This window comes from Schistocerca cancellata, chromosome 1, assembly GCF_023864275.1.
Source record: "Schistocerca cancellata isolate TAMUIC-IGC-003103 chromosome 1, iqSchCanc2.1, whole genome shotgun sequence".
In the NCBI taxonomy this organism is placed as follows: Eukaryota; Metazoa; Arthropoda; class Insecta; order Orthoptera; family Acrididae; genus Schistocerca; species Schistocerca cancellata.
In genome coordinates, this window is record NC_064626.1 from 901,473,871 (window position 1) to 901,487,799 (window position 13,929).

At 36.9% G+C, this 13,929-nt stretch overlaps 1 protein-coding gene across 1 annotated transcript in view; it reads left to right on the top strand.

Annotated features, from left to right (window-relative positions):
• The window catches only part of LOC126190889 (4-aminobutyrate aminotransferase, mitochondrial), an 80,238-nt gene extending 72,202 nt beyond the window's left edge, over window positions 1-8,036 (top strand). The window contains exon 10 of the mRNA XM_049931502.1: window positions 5,863-8,036. Coding sequence (XP_049787459.1) covers window positions 5,863-5,984 — 122 coding nt within the window. The 3' untranslated portion in view covers window positions 5,985-8,036. The remainder of the gene's footprint in view (window positions 1-5,862) is intronic.
• Window positions 8,037-13,929: the final 5,893 nt, after the last annotated feature.

Consider the following 13,929-nt stretch of genomic DNA (forward strand, 5'->3'; position numbering starts at 1 on the left):
CCTATCTTATTTTCATAATTGCAGGATCAAATGCTGTGCCGATTTGAAATCGTCCACCCTGGTTTACTGGGTCGTTGTGCAGGTGTATTTCTACTGAGTCTTTGACAATGAAGTTCCAGAAACCATTGGCACTGCATAGCTTCTTCTTTTGTTCAAAATCAAAGGTGTGTTCCTCATTAATTCAATGCTCTGCAACTGAAGGCTCATCTGTCTATCCTAAATGACTATTTCTTATGTTCTGTATGGCACTGAGATGCACCACTGTGTCTTTCTGATGTACTGCATCAGACATTTGCACTCAGTGCTATAAACATGTGGCATCTGTAGGCCTAGCCAGTTTTTGCTTAGCCAAACATGTCCTTAATTTTTGCGTTGCACGGAAAACGGCATTAGTTTGATGTTTTCTCCAATATTCTTGCGATCTTGGCTGTTGGTGGTCTTTCATATGCAGGAATGTGACACATTTGATTTCTTCTTCTTCTTCTTCTTCTTCTTCTTCTTCTTCTTCTTCTTCTTCTGTCTTCCTATCTGCCTTTAAGGTGCTTCTTATTGTAACCATTTTTGTGGAAAGTGCTGCGCAGATGCTGTAACTCATGCGGCAGGCTCATCCTGCTGCAGACGGTCCTGTTTCTGTGTGCTAAGGTGGTTGGTACCAAATTGCACTGCAATATATTCGGAGATCTCTGAGCTTAAGGTAAAGATCCATATGTGTCTTCTTCCCATAAACCGAGTCTCCTGACCTGTTGTCTGGATTTCACTCGGTCAAAATATCCAAGAAGGGTAGGCTTCCATCATGATAAGTTTCCATAATGAACTTGATGCTGTCATGTGCCCTTGAGATGGCATTGAAACTCCTGCAGGTTTTCTCTGGACAGAAACATCAAATGCAGATTGTTTTCTATGTAACAAAGAAAATTAAGGACATGCTTGACTCAACCAAAGACCAGTTAAAACTGCAGACACCAGGTGCTTATAGCACTGAGTGCAAATGTGGGATGTTGTGCATTGAACAGACACAGCAATGCATCTCAGATCCATATAGAACACATTGGGAACATTCAACTATAGCAGACAGACAAGTCTGCAGTGCCAGAGCATAGCCTCAAGAAGGAACACACCTTCTATTTTGAAGAAATAAAGAAAGTATGCAGTGTCAGTGGGTTCTGGGGCTTGATTGTCAAAACCTGCACAACAACCTAGTAAAGTGGGGTGGAGGATTTCAACTCCGGCACAGCATTTGATCACACCATTAAGAAAATACAAAATGAGTGCTCTCTTGTGAAGGCAGTTGCATCCCTGGACAGAATGGATAGACATCAGTACTCTTTGCCTGCAGCAGAGCTGTGCCATGTTGCCCCACCACCAGCAAGGCACTCTCTTCTGGAATCATGTATTGGCTCACACACAGAAGCGGTCAGCAGTCGAATGACTATATAGATACACAGAACACAGCATCCTGACAGTTTGTAGAATATATTTAAATTTCTTATCATCTACCTTGTGTCCTTGATAAACTTCTTCCCATTGTTTGTCCAGTAAATTATCCCTGAACAGTGGACCAAGTCAGCATTTATGATTATATGAATCTGTACCTTTACCTTTTTAGTTAAAATTGCTTGATACGGATCCTTTATTGTTGCCATTTGGCTAACATGTTCAGAGAACCACATACTAAGTGATGCATGCATCTTTCATAAAACTCAATTGTATTTAGAAATAAATTAATAATTACTGTTGCACTGTGTTCTCGTATTCTTATTATAAATGTTACTTTATGCTAGGTGCTCTTGATAAGTACTATCTGAAATGAAAAAAAATATTGAAATTTCTACGTACCATGTCTTCCAGTTGTTTCGATTAGGTTTTATTCTCTCTAATTGCTTGCTGAAGTTTAAACTGTTTCATAGAATCATAAATGCTGACTCGGTCCATTGTTCACAGATAATGTACTGGGCAAACAATGGAAGTAAGTTTATCAAGGACACATGGTAGATAAGAAATTCAAATATTTCATAAAAATATTCAGACAACACTGTGAATCCTGTTTCCTTTTACAATGGTATCAGGGATAACGACACTGGAAGCTGAGAGTGAGGGTGGGTAACATCTGGGGTCAAATTATCTGAAATACAACACTTCAAAACTGACTAACATTTTTTTAAGTGTGTCCTTGTAAACTATTAGGCCTGCAATCTTGTATGTTTCAGTGCATGTTACTGAAACACAACACTCAAAGAACTGATCAATGCAGTATTCGTTTAGGTCTAAGATCCGGAATTTTAGTCTACTTTACATGTCATAATGTAGTATTAACTTGAATCCAACAAGGTGCATCTGTTCAGTTTATGTGACTTCCAAATGATGATTCATTATGCATGATCTGTGTCCCTGAAATTTTTTCAACTTTCATTTAAGTCTCCTACTCACAAATTATTAAAATTTGTGTTTTTAGCATATCTCCATGCGCACACACACAATTCCACTTTTATATGCTTACTGTCAGCATCCCAGATTGAAGATGTACTGTGATTACAGTGACAATTTTAAGAAGAAAGCTATTTATAGCGCTACACCCTTAAACAGATTTTTACAACACCCTGTTGGCTGACGCCTGAAGCTCTGCATTTAGACTTGCAAAAGAATACATCATTCAGGACTTGTCATCTCACTCAGAGTGACACACTCAACATATTAGTGTCGGAAGCATTCTCAGGTTTGTGCCCTTTCTCTTCCTAAATTGTTTAATTGAGCATACAGTTCAGTTACTGATATCCTTCCAATAATAATAATAATAATAATAATAATAATAATAAACCCCGTGGAGGCCCGGGAAAAGAATAGGCCTCTGGTATGTTCTGCCAGTCGTAAAAGGCAACGAAAAGAACAAACCACTAATAGGGCTAACCCCCCTTTTAGTGTGATTAGTTGGTTCAGGACAGAACTAAAGAAGCCTCGGACAAGCGCCATCATGGTCGGGGACGACGTTTGAACCCTATGCCCGCCCACAGTGGTAATGACACTGCTAGCCAACTGGAAAATGATTTAAATCCAAATAGAGGTGTTTTGCGGGATATGATTCCTGCAACCACCCTAGAAGGAAAACAGACAGAGGATGAGATGGTCAGATGAAGGTAATCGACACCTCATGTTCTGTTATTACCAAGCAACAAACCTAGGAACCAACACAACTGGATACAGATCACAAGTATACACAACATTTATTATCAAATACCTAGAATTAAAATTTTTAACAGAACGACGACTAGCTGATCAGATCCGTGTAATAATAAAAAATAACAGGATACCCCAGTCAGAATTAGAAAACATCAAACAACAAGTACAACAAATACTAGAACAAAATAATGTGCAATCAGAAGAAGAAGAAAATACCGTAACGGACTCAAACATCCCAGAGAAAACAAACAAAGAACAAAATGTGTCAATTAAACAATCAGAGGAAAACAAAATCTTAAGACAGCCACCAGAACAAGCACAAATATAACTCGAAGTAAAACACATGCTAGATATAGAAGAATAATTTCAGCTGACATATATAGAATACAAAGACACAAATACAGACATTAGACCATTCTTGCATAGACCGCCAAATAACCCACAAGTCGAAACAACAATAAAAACTATCAACACAATCATACACAACAAAATAAATGAAAACATAACTATGGAAGAGTTACAACTACTGGTTTATATAGGAGCACTCACTACACTAAATATACACACTAGGCAGAGATCAGAACCAACCAACACACAGAAGAAACCCACAAAACCAGCACGGCAACACAGGCTACAGATCAGAATAGAAAAACTGAGAAAAGACATTGGACAGCTAACACAATTTATAGGAAATGAAATGTCAGAAAAAAAACAAAAAAGGTTAGGTAAAATCTCACAACAAGAAGCGATAGAGCAATTAGATGAAAAGAAGCAGAAATTACAAGCATTGGCCAAACGACTTAGAAGATACAAAAAAAGTGAAAATAGAAGGAAACAAAACCAAACATTCAACACAAACCAAAAGAAATTTTACCAGACAATAGATAACACACACATTAAAATAGACAATCCACCAAACATAACAGACGTGGAACACTTCTGGAGCAACATATGGTCAAACCCGGTATAACATAACAGGCATGCACGGTGGATACAAGGAGAAACAGATACATACAAGACGATACTACAAATGCCTGAAGTGATAATTTTGCAACATCAAGTCACCCAAGCAATTAATTCTACTCACAATTGGAAAGCCCCTGGAAAAGATAAAATAGCAAATTTCTGGCTAAAGTAGTTCACCTCAACACATTCACATCTAACTAAATTATTTAACAGTCACATTGCAGACCCATACACATTCCCTGATACACTTACACAAGGAATAACTTATCTGAAACCTAAAGATCAAGCAGACACAGCAAACCCAGCTAAATATCGCCCCATAACATGCCTACCAACAATATACAAAATATTAACTTCAGTCATTACACAGAAATTAATGACACAGAACAAAATTATAAATGAAGAACAAAAAGGCTGTTGCAAAGGAGCACGAGGATGTAAAGAGCAACTGATAATAGATACAGAGGTGACATATCAAGCTAAAACTAAACGAAGGTCGCTACACTACGCATACATTGATTACCAAAAAGCTTTTGATAGTGTACCCCACTCATGGTTACTACAGATATTGGAAATATACAAAGTAGATCCTAAATTGATACAGTTCCTAAACATAGTAATGAAAAATTGGAAAACCACACTTAATATCCAAACAAATTCAAATAATATCACATCACAGCCAATACAGATTAAGCGTGGAATATACCAAGGAGACTCATTAAGTCCTTTCTGGTTCTGCCTTGCTCTGAACCCACTATCCAACATGCTAAATAATACAAATTATGGATACAATATTACTGGAACATACCCACACAAAATCACACATTTGCTATACATGGGTGATTATAAACTACTGGCAGCAACAAATCAACAACTCAACCAATTACTAAAGATAACAGAAGTATTCAGTAATGATATAAATACTACACTACAATAAAAGAAGAAAGTAACACAACTAATCGAAATATCCATACCCAATACAACAAATATACAAAAGAAAACAGGAGAAAAAATTGAAAAATACATTCAACTGGCTGAGGAAGTCAAGGACATGTGGCATCAGGATAAAGTTGACATTATACCAATTATACTATCAACTACAGGAGTCATACCACACAATATCCACCAGTACATCAATGCAATACAGCTACATCCAAACTTATATATACAATTACAGAAATCTGCAATTATTGATACATGTTCAATTACCCGAAAGTTCCTAAATGCAATATAACATATACCGTACAGTTAAAAGGAAGTGACGCTTGATCAAGGTCCGCGTCACTTTCCATTTTTAACCAGACTTAACGTCATCATCATCATCATCATCATCCACAACTCTGCCTGTGGGGAAAGCCTTCATCCCCCCCACCCACAAGTATGACATACTGACAGTAATGGTGATGGTGGTCATGCTGTTATGTGGCCCACATTCATCAACATTCTCATTTTCCAATGCCAGAAGCGATTATTTCAATATCTATCATTCATCATTATATGTAGCATTCAAACATTGGTATGGCAATAGTATTTGTGTGCACAAAAGTGTTACTAAATGTGGAATTTAATAATTTGCGTCTATCTGTTGTCTTTGGTTTCAACACCAGGATAATCTGTTAGGGGTCTTGATTGAAACTTTTCTTTTAACTTAGAATCAAAACTTCTTGCTCGTTGATAGCACAAGCTGCTATTATCTTCAAATGTATGATTTCTTTTTAACAGGAATACAATCTGGGGGATGCGGAGAATACAGCATTCGTATACGACCAGCTCTGATATTCCAGACCCAACATGCTGAAATTTTTCTGGACCAATTCCGACAAGTTCTACGTGAAACTAAATAAACCCAGTTGTGGATATCAGTTCTGGGGCCTAATTTTAAAAACCTAACAGTGTGACTTCTCTACAGAAATTTATTGGATTTTTAAATTTCTTTACATAAACAATAAGCTGTATACACAGCACGGAGAAGCAAACAATTGTAATACATTATCTTCTTGGAAAACAGAAGAAAAAACATGTCTGCAAATGTTTTTTTATACTTACCTAATATTATTAGTAAAAATTTTAATAATTCATTGAAGTTGATGTGTACTACATTAATAGAGCTTTATTTACTGACACGACAAACATTTAACTATTTTTATTATTAATTTTTTAAACTGTTTTACACTTGCTGCTTTGTTGGCATAATAATGTCTTTGTGTTGTAAAATTTTTGTATTGATTTTTATGATTGTGAGATTTTAACTCCTGCAAGATTGTTGTGTTCAGTCTTACAAAGAGTCTATTGTTGAAGACACTAAAGAGATTAACCAGTGCAACTAAAAGTGAAAGGCATCTAAAAATGCAAATAATAATAGTAGTAATAATAATAATAATAATAATAATAATAATAATAATATCTGGAAATGTTACCAATATTCCTGAAGATTGTTTCCACAGAGATGGTGTAATATAGTGTAACATTTGATAATACTTTTAAAAACTGACAAATCACTTATATCATAAATAACATTCTGCAATTTAAAGACTGTAATTTGCATTTGCTGATTTTGTTTTATTTTTTCCCATTTTACTTTTCATATTTTGTGTGTTGCACAAAATTCTTATGATGAATGCATTTTTTTGTTTAGCATCTAATCTTGTGCTTTAGTTCATGTATGTTGTACATATATTTCCCATGAATTAGTGTTCTTCCACTGGTCCACTTTTATATTTTTTACATTCCTATTGTCATTACACATGGTCTGTCCAATGCCAAATGCTGAACTGTGTAACAAAATTGAAGAAGTGAAAGTACAAAAGAAAAAAATATATAGGAGCCTCACAAAATCCTGAGATAAAATTTTCTTTTATTTCCTTGCCACAGTTCACATTCTGAAATAAGGATCATCACTTTTTGCTTCTCTGTAACATGTTTATGAAACTGATTACTAATCTTAAACATTCAAGTAAAACATCCTAGAGACAGTAGCTCTATTATTTGTTGGCAGCTAATGATATCTTATATAGACTGCTGGAAAAATCAGTATCATAACTTTTCCTCCTGTGTTTCAAGAATGTGTCATTAAGCTGTTCCAACTTCACAGTGGTGCTCCAAATGTTGATGTTATGGAGATATAAACAGTTAAAATAATGAAAGGAGTAGTAAAGGCTGAATGAGAAAAGTACAAAATGAATGTAACATTTTTTTAGTTACCATGGAGAAGTCAATTGGCACATTATTTGCTTTCCCATGTGTAAATGAAGAAAATAAGCTGTTTTGACTATACATATATGTCACCAATAGATATTAAGTATGGTAGTCTTCCAAAATACTGATGTTTCAGCAATACTAATTCATGTGTCATGTTTTGTTTTTCAGAGAGAGAGAGAGAGAGAGAGAGAGAGAGAGAGTTAGCATACATAAATGCCTTGTATTATATAGAAAGTTTATTTACTCCCGAGTATTGTAATTACTTCTGATAGCTAGATTTTATTACTCTCTGTTATGGTATTGTATTTATCGAAAAATATCAAAGTAATTGTTAGAATTGACACATAATATGCAGACTGCATGAAACAGTTAATGAAGTCAGTATATTAATTGAAACTTAGATTTCATATTCTAGTGATTGGTTGTATACTGAATGATGCTGAGTTAATTTGTTTAAGGTAGTTTCACTGTATAGGACTGAATTTATTTTGACTGTGCTTTTTATAATTTTTCTTTTAAAGAAAGTAAGATATTGTTAGCTTAATCAGCCCTCATTGTCAGTAATTTAGTAGACTGAATATGAAACGCTTGTGTTCATAAAGTCTTCCAAACACAGCCATATATTTATGTGATACAGTAACATCATTGTATATTTAACAAAAAAATTTGAAAAATAAAGGTCACATTTTGCTGGTAAATTATTTAACAGTAATTTTGAATTTCCTAATGATTTAAATATGTTTGTACTTTGGCTACATCTTATATTTGTAACAATCTCATACACTTTTCATAGAATTATGGTATTGGTACTAAAAACTTCAATTTAAAAGTTCATATACTTGGGTGAAACTGGTAGCCTACCTGTTTTTACATGCACAGTTATCCTCAGTAGCAGTGCCTCCATCAAAATTGGCTGAAAATTGGTGGTAGGTATAATTTACTGTCAATAATTTAGCTCACACCAAAAATTGAAGTTCAAACACGTTAATTTCTCATGGATGCTGAATGAACAACTGTTTGTGACCAATCGGAGTGTAATCTATTTTAATTACAATACAGATAAATGAGAAGCCACTTACTGCACTTCGTAGATGTCCTGAAATATTGTTTGAGTGCAGTAACCTAACACTGATGTAATTATTTACAGACCTTCATATGTGGTAAACACACATAATTAACAGTCACTGAATAAAACTCTTAAAGCACCATCTTTCAAATGTTACAGTCATATTGGTACAAACATGATGTGCACAGTAATTATCATTTGGAAATAACACAGTTCATAGTTTGATCCTATTGTACAGTTTTCACTAGCCATTGTTGAAGTTTAAAACACTGTCAAGGAATATAATCACAAATTCACCATCAATCATTAAAAACAGTCACTGAATAATGGAACAAACTCTCCAACGCAAAATTTATGTAGCATGCAGTGCATGTGCTGACTTTTGTTCTAAATTGTGTACATATTTTTGGACACATATGTTGCCTTTTCCGTAACTCACCACACAGATAACTAAAATGGCTACCAACAGTGCCTCTTTTGTAAGTTTACAATAGCAGAAATTGAATTTGTCAGTTCTTGCATGAATATTTTTCACAAATTATAATTTACAAAATTACATTTCTGAGTAACTAAATAATGGATCTCTTCAAAATGAACTTCCAGATACTGTAATAATGTTTGGTTGACTTATGCTGGTTATTCTATTTCAGTAACAATGTTTTACCTACAATCATTAATTATCTTGAAATTGAGTGTAATTGTCACAAACATATTTTCTTTACTGAATGTATGAATACTTTACTTATTTCTATAGCTCTTTATCTACATTATCAGGAAGACAGTAACTGGGTATATGTTTACATATGAATAATGATAACAAAATGTGAAATTATTGAAATTTTAAGGTACTGCGCACATGCATTATAAATGACAATATTGAAGATATCACAAAATTTGTAAAACTTAAAAAAAACCAAAAGAATTTGGGGGATTGGGAGGGGGTGGGGGGTTAAATGTAACATATGTAAACAGTTTAGCTGCTTTGTCACATCACCCTCACACTGTGTTATGTAAATAGATATTGCCAAATAGCTGAGTATGTAGTCCATTGTCTAGATGATTAGCTATAAATTGTTTGCAAAACATATCACACACTCAGATTCAAGATTATTTTAGGTTACTGAAACTGGCCCTAAACCTACAATACAAAAAATACAAACTGCTCAAAACATATTCACATACAAAATCATACACCATATAAGAAAACATATCTCCTTACTAAAATTTCTTTTTTAAATTCAGTTAATTTTAATTTGTTGTCTCTGAAAATCATAAATTATGTAGCAAGAGAGAACAAAATTGGAAAGACAACATGTTTTACTCTTTGTTGTACACAGACACAACAGGAAACTGAAGGAATTTGCTATCTTCCAGTCACTTCACTAATTATTTATGACAGATACACTTTTAACTGTAACACTTAGGTGCAAACTGATCCACATCTCTGACAGGTCCAAATTGTTGGGCTATGTTATGTGATTTCATTAGTGCCCTTGGAGGGGGTTACCCTCCATCATTACACATGGAAGGAAAACAAAGAAAATATCCTACTTTAGTACACTAATAATTATCACAATTACACCAACAAGTGAACGTTTCATTTTTAAAATTACACATTCATTACACACAGTTATATACATATGTGGTATCTGGTAGAATTGAACATTTATTTCCACATAAAACACCTCTATACAGGATAGCTTGCAAGGGTGGAAGGTTAACCAACTAACAGTTAAGAGAGCCATGGAACTGTCTATATCACTAACGACAAAGAGTAACTATAATGAAAAATACTAGTTACAGGGAATGTTAATGCACCACTGTACTGTAGTATTTGCAGGGACAGAATGAGATGCTACATGACTCCCCTCCTAGTGTTAACGATATCGCAGGTTAAACTTCAAACATCATCCTGCACACGTTACCACTGCTTTCTTGAAACCTGGCATTGTACCACTGGAACCAGTGGTTCGAGACAGATGTGAGGTGCCAGTCTTCGGTGTAGTTTCCTTCTCCGGGGCGCCTGGCATCTGTAGTGTCTTGTGATGGCTGTGGGGTATGGGGACATTTTCTGGTGCTACATTCGTATCTTCTCATTCACTTCTTGCAGTACTTGCTGTGTGCAATGTGTCAAAAAATGCAGGCTTGAGTCAGTAAGAGCATAAGAAAACGTGTGTGCAGTTCTCAAGGAGTGTCTCCCAGCCTGACTTCTTGGTGCCACTGTTGTAAGTTGGCGTACGTGCGCTCGTAATCTGGCGTGCCATACTGTGCAAGAATTCTCCAGGCAGGCGTAATGTTTGCCCATACACTATCTCTGCTGCCGTAGTTTTTAGATTGCTTTTGAATGATGCCCATAGTCAGAGGAGTACAATAGGTAGTGCCTCCATCCAATTCTGCATCGTGTGACAGCTGCTTTCTGTTGGCGATGCACACTTTCAACTATACCATTGACACAGGATGATAGGCTGTGGTGTGTATGTGCTTCATGCCTAATAATGTAGCAAATGTTCTGAAAAGGTAGGCTTCAAATTGTCGTCCCTGGTCTATGGTAATCCGTAGTGGTATACCGAATCAGGTGATCCAACTGTGAAGAAATATCTGCGCCACAGGTTTGACACTGATATCCTTCAATGGGAGAGCTTCAAGACACTTGTTAAATCAATTCATAACTGTAAGATGACAATTGTAGCCTTCTGAGACTGTGAGCAGGCCTACAATGTCATCATTCGTATGTTCAAAATGAGTCGGCAGTATAAATGCGCCTAGCAGCGCTCCAACATGCTGTCTAATTGTATTCCTCTGACATACAATGTATTGCTTGACAAATGTTTTGTGTTCTGCATATATTCCAGGCCAGGTGAAACTTTGTTTGACCATCTAATACTGGCTTGTATTCCTGGATGTGCCAGATTGTGTAGTGATGCAATTGCTTGTGCTCAAAAGTGTTGCAGCACAAATGGACATGCTTTCACTCTAGAGAGGTCACAATACAATTCAACATTCGCTTCAGGCATCATGACAAATTATAAATTCAGTCATCCTGGTTGTTTCAACAAATCTTGTAACTCATTATCACATTGATGAACCTGTGCAAGGCCATCAAAATCAATGGTAGCCGTTACAGCTGTAGAGTTTATACCACATTTGACATCAAATGTAGATGTATACGGGCACTTCTGACACCAATTGTAAATGTATATAGGGTTTGGGTAGGGGGGAGCTGGTTGTTACATATGCCTCATGACGACAGGGTGCGGGAGGTCGAGCAGTCAGGATTAGAGAGTGGGCATCCAGGGCTGCCGTTAAATAACAAAACAGGAAATTAGGTAGAATAAAGAGGATGTATTTCAATGTATGGTGTACAAGGAGCATGCCTATGGTCGGAAGTTACCAGTTTTAGGCCAGTCTAGGAGGTCGAACAATTGATTGAAATGGGCAATGGAAGGGGAAGCGGTTCATGTAAACGTACATTGGTGGCCATTCATGAAAAGCAGAGCCAGAGGTTCTGCCTTCTGAAGAGACATCTGTTCTGCTCGAGGTCTGGATTACAGGAGAGAGAAGCAAGTGTGTTCTGCACCGCAGGATGCTCCAGCATCCACACATGTGATCGGTATTCCGCGCATGCTATTGGCTAAAATCAATGGCATGAATTCACTAGCAGTTTCAGCAGAGGGCTCAGGGCATCTCCTGTCAGCAGCTTTAACTGGACAGAACTGCCTCGGATTTGAAAGATAAGCGACTTGTGTCACGTAGACATGGCGTGAATTACTCTGGGTGAAAACTTGTAAAGATTCCACTGGGCCTTTGAAATAAATTTCTTAAACCAATTCCCTAAAATATTCCTTCACTGGCTGCCATCCTGTACACAGCTTAAACATGTGAGCATGTGTCTGCTGTCACCTTCATAGCCTCTACACATGATAGTGCATCCACTGGTATGTTCAGATTCCCTTGTATATAAACAATGCAGGTGGTGAATTGGCTAATGCAGTCTAAATCGTGTAGTTGCCTCGGTGATGCATTCTCTGGTTTTACAGAAAAGGCTTGTGATCTGCATAAATAGTGAACTGTTGGCCCTCTAGTAAATGCCTGAATTTTTTGACTGTGGCATAAGCTGTATACAGTTTGAGGTCATAAGCTACCCAACGTTGCTGTGAAGGTGACGATTTCTGACTGAAGAATGCTGTGGGCTGCCAACAATACTCGACTTGTTGCAGTACAGTGCCAACAGCCTTAGAGGAGGTATCAACCATAAGTGTGAGTGGAGCCTGTGCCACAGGGTGTGCTAATTGTGCAGCCTCTGTAGTTGCTGTTTATACTGCTTGAAAAGTGTCATCTGCTTCAATTGTCCAATGAAACTTGTTGTTTGGCTTTGGTGTGCCCTTAATAAATTCATTCAGGGGTGCAGTTTTCGATGCGTATTTGTATACAGATCTTTGGCAAAAATTTATGACCCCTAAAAGCCAGTGTAGCTCTCTGATTAAAATGGTTGAGGGTACCCTTTTATGGCTTCCACTTTATCTAGCGGTGACTGAATACCATGTGTGTCAACTGTGTAACCCAGAGATTGCAATTCCCTCGCTCCTAAAGTACACTTCGAAGGATTAATTATTAAGCCTTGTGCGTGTAAATGATTAAATGTCTGAGCCATATGATGTAAGTGTTCTTCTTCTGTAACAGACATCACCAAAATATCATTTATGTAAGCATAACAGAAGTGTAGGTCCCTATTGATCTCATCCACGAAACGTTGAAACATCTGTGTTGCATTACACAGACCAAAAGGCATCCTACTGAACTCGAGCAGACCAAATGGTATTGTCACTGCTATCTTGGGGATATCTTCCACAGCAACACGGATCTGATAATATGCTCAGACTAGATCAATAGTAGAAAAATAGCCTTACCATGAACGTTGGCAGAGAAGCCTTCTATATGTGGCACTGGGTACCAATCCGGGATGGTCCTCGCATTGAGCTGTCAGTAATCGCCATATGGATGCCATCCATTCCTCTTTGGTACCACATGGATTGGGGCTGCCCAACTGCTACTCAAAACTCTGCAAATGCCCATTGACAGCATACTGTGGAATTCTGCTTCACCACTCGCAACTTTTCTGGCATTAAATGTCTAGGCCTAGGGTGAGATGGCGGGCCTGGCATGGTCAAAATGTTATGCACTGTTGTGTGTTTAACCACCGGGAGAGTAGATAACTGCTGCATCATTTCAGGAAATTCTTTTAGTAATCGTGTGTATGGCGTATCTCCTCTACCACAAGTACCGTCATCATAGTGATGCAACACAGCTTCCCTGGAGTGTGCAGGTTTGTAGTGGAATCGATCAGCTACTTGTGTCAGAGGTCAGGTGTCAGATCATAAAAGGATAAAAAAATCAGCTACTATAATAAGCTGTGATATATCTGCTACTGTGAAGCACCACTCAAATTTACAGCATAGTCCAAGGTTAAGCAACAATGTGGCCTAACCATACGTTTTAATCTTAGAGTTGTTAGCGGCAAACAGACA